The sequence below is a fragment of the Palaemon carinicauda genome, chromosome 30 (assembly GCF_036898095.1).
Source record: "Palaemon carinicauda isolate YSFRI2023 chromosome 30, ASM3689809v2, whole genome shotgun sequence".
Lineage (NCBI taxonomy): Eukaryota > Metazoa > Arthropoda > Malacostraca > Decapoda > Palaemonidae > Palaemon > Palaemon carinicauda.
The window spans coordinates 87102486-87109985 of NC_090754.1; the positions used below are offsets into that span (position 1 = coordinate 87102486).

At 38.2% G+C, this 7500-nt stretch overlaps 2 protein-coding genes across 3 annotated transcripts in view; one reads left to right on the top strand and one right to left on the bottom strand.

The window, feature by feature from the left end:
* LOC137623340 (queuine tRNA-ribosyltransferase accessory subunit 2) overlaps nucleotides 1–7500 on the bottom strand; it is a 257642-nt gene that overhangs the window by 204425 nt on the left and 45717 nt on the right. The window lies entirely within an intron of this gene.
* The window catches only part of LOC137623339 (mucin-2-like), a 107771-nt gene that overhangs the window by 89701 nt on the left and 10570 nt on the right, over nucleotides 1–7500 (top strand). For both annotated transcript variants that reach the window (XM_068354148.1, XM_068354149.1), the window contains exon 3: nucleotides 4776–7129. In XM_068354148.1, coding sequence (XP_068210249.1) covers nucleotides 4776–7129 — 2354 coding nt within the window. The remainder of the gene's footprint in view (nucleotides 1–4775; nucleotides 7130–7500) is intronic.

The following is a 7500-nucleotide window of genomic DNA, read 5'->3' on the forward strand; positions in this document are numbered from 1 at the left end:
AATAAAACATTTTAAGAACAGTAACATTAAAATAAATATTTCTTACATAAACTATAAAAACCTTAACAAAACAAGAGGAAGAGAAACTAGATAAAACAGTGTGCCCAAATGTACCCTCAAGCAAGAGAACTCTAACTCAAGAAAGTGGAAGATCATGGTACAGAGGCTATGGCACTACTCAAGACTAGAGAACAATAGTTTGATTTTGGAGTGTCCTTCTCCTAGAAGAGCCGCTTAACATAGCTAAAGAGTCCCTTCTACCCTTACCAAAGGGAAAATAGCCACTGAACAATTACAGTGCAGTAGTTAACCCCTTGGGTGAAGAAGAATTGCCTAGTAATCTCATTGTTGTCAAGTGTATGAGGACAGAGGAAAATCTGTAAAGAATAGGCCAGACTATTCAGTGTATGTGAAGGCCAAGGGTAAGTGAACCGTAACCAGAGAGAAGGATTATTATTATTATTATTATTATTATTATTATTAAAAGGAGGAGATTAACCACAAAATGAGTTGAGCTCGGAATAGTGATGATCGTTGAGGGAAATTTCAGAATTACATGGGCAAAACTCACTTTAATATACGCAAGAACAAGTATGCCATGAATTTGGTTGAGGAAGTAAGGCTGTGGTGTCAGTCTACACCAGAATCTACGCAGGTCAAGTGACTTTCTTATGAAAGGGTTCGTTTATCGCCATGATCAGCAAAGCTGCACTAGTCAGGGCCACCCATACTGGGTAGGTTTGTTGTGAGCGATCAGACTATAAGTCTCCCACCATCATCACCAATCCGCATTGGCCAGCGTGGTAATGAAAACTGGCCAAACTTCAGACATGAATGGAGATATGTCTGAGGCCTTTGTCCTGCAGTGGATTAGAAACATCTGTATTTAATAACTCTGTATGTACACAATAATAATAATAATAATAATAATAATAATAATAATAATTCTTAGAAGCAAGCGTTAAAAATGATGTACACCGTTATTATAATTATTATTATAATTATTATTATTATTATTATTATTATTATTATTATTATTATTAATTAATTATATATTATTATTATTTGCTAAGCTACAACCCTAGTTGGAAAAGCGGGATACTAAGAGCCCAGGGGGCTCCAACAGGGAGAATAGCTCAGTGAGGAAAGGAAACGAAGAAAAACAAAATATTTTAATAGCAACAACATTAAAATAAATATCGCCTATTTAAACTATATAAACTTTAACAAAACAAGAGGAAGAGAATCAAGATAGAATAGTGTGCCCGAGTGCACCCTCAAGCAAGAGAACTCTAACCCAAGACAGTGGAAGACCATATCGCTATGAGTTGTGATGAAAGAAAAAGGTACTTTATCTTGTAGAATTTAACAACCACCTGTCCACAATTCCCCCCCCCCCACCCCCGGGCCACAAATTTCCGCATCTTGCAAGTGGCTACTCTTCTTGTTACGTGGGTTCTGCCTCCTGGACCGTTGTGCAGAGTCTGCTTGACTGGCCAAGGGAGATCTCTATACCGGGATGAGAATCGTGATTTTTTCTTTTTCTTGTAAGACAACTTTTTTTGTTTGTTTAATTCCTCATTGGAAGCCTCGGTATTGTAGTACACCAAAGAGGCTAATACGTTATCCACTTTTGGACTGGAAAATGGTTTGGGAGAGCATTAACCGAGATGAGAATCGTGAATTTTTCTTTTTTTTTATGAGAAAACTTTTATTGTTTGTTTAATTCCTTATTGGAAGCCTCAGTATTACAATACACTGCAGAAGCTAACACGTTAACCCTTTTTGGACAGGAAAATGGTATGGGAGAGCATTTAACAAACCTTTCAATGGTATCATGGAGAGAGTGAGTTTGCCTTAAATATGCTCATGGAACTTTGGCGACCAATAATCAGCTGAAAATGTTGAATATCTGAAACAGTAATAAATGTAATCATTGCGAATATGTTGAATACAATTTGCATATTTTTGTATTTTTGCAGACTCATAACAACAAAATTGATGTATGTTAAAAGTGTAATTTTTCATATTTGTGGAATAAACAGCGACAATTTTTAAGTACATTAATGTTAAGTTACAGATATAGGACGAAAAATTATTATAATAGCGCCACTGTATTGATTGTTGGTTATTTGTATGCTGTTTGGACCAGTAAGAAGAAACGATATACGAAAGAGGAAACAGATGCCTTTAAGTGTAAATTTCAATATGATCGGTGGCTATTAAGGATATCTATAAAGAAATAATGAATAAAATTTTCAGAAAAAGTATATCACATATTGTTTTTGAGTAGCTAAAAATGAAAATAAAGATGTGTAAATTGTTAATTTAGATGGTTTATGTTGATGTAAAAATCTTAATATATACTGTAACCATACTGTAAATATCAGTCACAATATTGTGACAGAAAAAAAAAAAAAAAACAGGCTAGTACTAGTTCTCTGAAAATTCAAGTTTATATATTCTTTCTATTAAATTTCCCGTCTCATCGCGTTGTACTGTTTGACTAAAGCACAGCGGCAGTACTTCAAGCCTCACTGTGACCTCAATACATTTGAAATGCAATTGCAAGCATCACTAATTAACAGATGTGTGGCCTTTCGTGAAAGGACGGCCCCATGATATCTTCCAGAGAAATCTGCTCCCAGCCATCACTTTCGTTGGGTTGGCCTATTTTCTTACCGCCCCAACCTCTCTCCGCTGATGGCTTCGGGGAGGTGTGGGGGAGGGGGGAGGGAGAATGGATTCATCAAGCTCACTTTTAAAGCTCAATATTTAGCCAGCTACCATACCTCCATCCCTTTTCCTATCTGCCAATTTCTTTCATTTTTCCTTTAGGCCTATGATGCTGCTGATTGGCCTCCCATGCTCCAGATTTGATCCTTTCTAGACCAATTCATATATCCAGTACAACCTAGTTTAACGTTGTTACTGATCTCGAAATATTTCATAATTAATTATTCTTTCTCTTGTAGTTTATCTATTTCCTTTCCTCACTGGGCTATTTTCATTAATATAGCCCTTGGGCTAATAGTTACCTGCTTTTCCAAGCAGGGTTATAGCTTGGCTAACAACAACAACAACGACTTGCCGGTAATAATGACCTTTGACCCCCAACCGCTAACAAGCGTTACTAAAATTACTATATCATGTTGTATAACTCAAGATAGGCAATTGAATTATGGACACTTTGTCACTAGTTTCATTCAAATCAAATAAAAATGAGCCACACTATGGCAAAAATACTTTTCTGACCTTTTCGTGACCTGGGCCTCTACTTTTTCCCCGATCACTCCCAAAATCTAACAAAATTCTCATAGGATCATGGCCAATCATCCCACCAAATTTCACGAGATTCGATCTACTAATTGTTAAGTTATGCGAATGACAAACAGACAAATAAATACACGCCGAAGGTAATAATTATAACCAAATCCTCTCCCTGCGGAAGTAGGTACTACATTCCCGCAGTGTTGCCAGATGAGTTAGTCTAAAAATCCCCAAAACTCATGATAAAAAATCACCAAAACAACACAAAAATCCTCATTTCCACACATATATTTTATTCTGATCACGAAGGCTTTACTGATATAGAAATTATTCACTTTACTTCCTGTGAGTGCAAGCAAATTTAGTAAAACTATAGAAAGGTTTACTCATCTTTGTCTCTTCATCACAGAAATTTGTATGGAATATCCCCATCAGACACCCAAAGTCCCCAAACCTAGGGATAAATCCCCATATCTGGCAACTGCATGATTCCCGTTTGAAATTTACACATGCGCAGATGACCTTGAAGTACAAGTGCTCCCATTCCACCCCAAAGGATGAGTTAATTCTATTCTGTGGAAGACTGATCGAATCGGGTTTCTCATCTCGCTCTGATAGCGCTGCTTAATGAGGTTAATAACGAAGCGAAACAAGTCTCGTATATGCATGCAAAATGCTTCGTTTACTAGACCATGTTGAAATGGTATTCACTTTCGAATGTCGACCAATCCACAGTTTTTATTTTTTCCACGAATGAAAGCGAGTGTGTGTGTTATTCAAATTAAAATCGTTTGTCTACAGTAGGCTATTACTAAAAGCTATTTGAGAATTATCATGTTAATACATAAATGGCGTTTTAGTGCCAGAACTAGTTTGTCAAGCCATCAATAACCACCCAATGTCTAATTTATGTTTATAGCACAAAATTGTCTTAACTAATTTCTAGTCTTCATATTTTACCACCACCAACCGCCTGCCTCTGCCCCTCTCTCTCTCTCTCTCTCTCTCTCTCTCTCTCTCTCTCTCTCTCTCTCTCTCTCTCTCTCTCTCTCTCTTTATGAATGTATTATAGGTGCTAGTGGGTGTCAAAGTGTTTTAAAATAATTTTGTCCTTTCTCCCTTGGAAAGTTTTAGACAAAATAAAAAGATGACAAATCCTTTTTTATTAGACAATAATTGGATTCTTTTTTTATATTAGTAAGACATACTTTCAAGTATTACTTTCTGTTAGTGCAAGAACTATCAACTCCACAACAGGCATTTAGTTTAGCTTTTACATTCATTTTATATTTTGGAGAATATTGCATGACATAATTTTATCTTTCGTTTGTTTGGTTCTTTTGGATTTTATTTGAAGTTATAAATCAATAAATGTTTATCATCTTGAAATAAAATTCCTCGCAATAACCTTGCGTGTTTGTAGCTAGAATTTTTGAAAATTATTTAACGCATGAAATGCATTAAGATGACAAAATTTTTTAATAGATTTTTACTTTTGTTTTCAGGATCGTTTTCGAGTACCAGAAAACTGAAGATTGAGCCCAACATGTGTAAAGGCCCGACTGGTGAGCCGGGCACGTGCATGTTCAACTTCGAATGCTATCAGAGAGGTGGTCATGTGGTCGGGACATGCATTGATGGATTTCTCTTCGGAGCCTGCTGTGACTTGCCTGGGGAAGAAGTCGCATCTACAGAAGAAGGGGCTGATGAGAAAGAGAAGCCTCGACCAAGTGGAGGTGGAGGAGGAGGAGGAGGAATTACCGTTTCAAAAGTGCCACAAACTTCGCTAGATGAAACTTTAGTGGACATCAAAAATGTTCCTTTAGAGGCAGAGACAGATTTATTAGTGACTTTGGATGAAACGCCAGAGGGATCACTTAGTAATGGAGGCAGCGCAGTTGAAGACTCTGTAGTTGGTGACGCTATAGATAAACTTCCAAGCACGTTAGATGTAGATAATGAGTTGGAGACCTTTGTTGGAGAAATCATTGCACCTGGCATCATCGGAGTAAGCGCTTCTGGGCAAGAGCACTTTGTGGGATCAATGGTAAATTCAGGTAATTCTGGCCATCCATCAACGGCATCTCCGCCGATGGGTGAAACCATGAAAATGACAACTCGGGACTTTATGCCTACAACCAAACCATCATTTGGGTTGAATCAATTAAGTTCTCCTGTAACACAGAGTACTACATATAGTCCTTCAACCCAGGTTGACGATACTGCATCTACTGAACCAGTATCCAAATTCTATGGAGAGACTCTTACTGGTATTCCTAATCTTTTTTCTAACGGTGGTGTGATAACGTTCACGGTTGTTGAGACCGCTACAAAAGGAAATGAAGATCTTAATGAAGAATCAGATAACACTGAAAGGACTGTGATGATGACTCTTCCAGATGGACAGGACGGGTTTGCCACTTATGAAATTTCTAAATTTGACGTTACAGATCCTCTTCTCGTTGACGAAAATACTGAAAACCCGGGGTCCATGCCAACTTTTACTGAAAAAGATGAACTTTACTTTGAGCCCAAACCAACATCCCACAGGCCTTACATAAGACCTTTTACTGCAAAGAAACCTGTAAAACAAAAGTTTTCAAAAACTACAACGCAGCCTCCTTTATCATGGATTGAAGACTTTTCAAATTCAATGTTTAGCAAACCAGATGAAACGCTAATTCCCGTCACTCCAGATATTACTAACATGGAAATTACTGACATGGCTTACATATCTAGTAATGAAATTGGGGATTACACAACTCGTATTCCATATAAAACTACAACAATTGACATAGTGCCTGAAATATCTCAGGTGGCAACAGGTACAACTGAAACAACAGAAATGACAACTGTTATGTCGACAACCGAGAGACCACAGAATGACACAAGCCAAAGTCTTTCAGATACAGCTTTAATTGATACAACAACAGTTTCTGATGATAGACCATCCACAGAACCATTATTGATTTGGACACTTTCTCCTCAGCCTTCTATTCTGAATGCAAGACCACCTGAATCGGTTTTATCGAGTGTTACCCAAAACCAAAATCCAGAAATTGATCCTCTCCTCTTTTGGCCAGTAACAACCAAAGTGCCAGTCATGAGCACAAGACCTCAGACAGTACCTGCCTCTACGCCGGCATTACAGCCTGCTACTACTGACAAACCGAATTTGAATGACCCCCTTGCATTTTGGACTACTACGAAACCACCCAGACCCAAACCAACAGATACAACAGTATCTAGCAACCTGTTGTTGATGACCTGGACAACAACGCGTAGGCCAACACACACCCTACATACCCTTCAGGTTTCAACTACCGCACAACCTACACGAGCAACTTCAAATTTCACCACTCCCTCTACAGAAAACAGTGTCTCAGACTTGGAATCGGACTTGAAACCAATTATTCCCGGCGATATCCTTCAGGACATAGCTGAGTTGTTTAACATTCCCCAACCTAACATTACTGCGGAACCCTGGGCAACTTCTACATATCCTATCCACACGGTTCCTTTTGAAGTTCACGGTGCCACAAGTCCAGTTGGAAATTATCAAACCACACAAACAGTCACCACACCAACTACTACAAGTTCAACCCTCCCGACAACAAGCACGACTAAATCTACAACAAGTACCACGAGAAAACCAACTACCACAAGACGGCCTAGACCACCAGTCACTAGAGGCACAACGACCAAAAAGACTACGACAGAACCAACAACTGAGCAACCCATATCTCCTATTGATCAATTCATTGAAGATTTCATCAACTCTTCTCCACCTGAAGAGACTGTGACCATGACAACGACGCCAGAACCTTCTCCACCCATTAATTTAACTCTCTTAAACCAGGTGAGAATAACATGAAATCCAAACAATTCACATCACAAATACACACAATGATTCATTCTCCCTAATTCTCTATTTCTTCAAATCTGAAAAGATAAAGGGGCTGCGGTGAACCAAAGCCAAGATGATTGCAAGATAGTCTCAATGGTATAACTAAAGGGGTAAGCCTATTGAAATGAAAGAAAACGGGAAATCTTTATTTTAGGGTCAATGTCGATAGAAAACCAGGTTTCGAGAGAGAAGCATTATGAGAAAACGGGAAATCTTTATTTTAGGGTCAATGTCGATAGAAAACCAGGTTTCGAGAGAGAAGCATTATGAGAAAACGGGAAATCTTTATTTTAGGGTCAATGTCGATAGAAAACCAGGTTTCG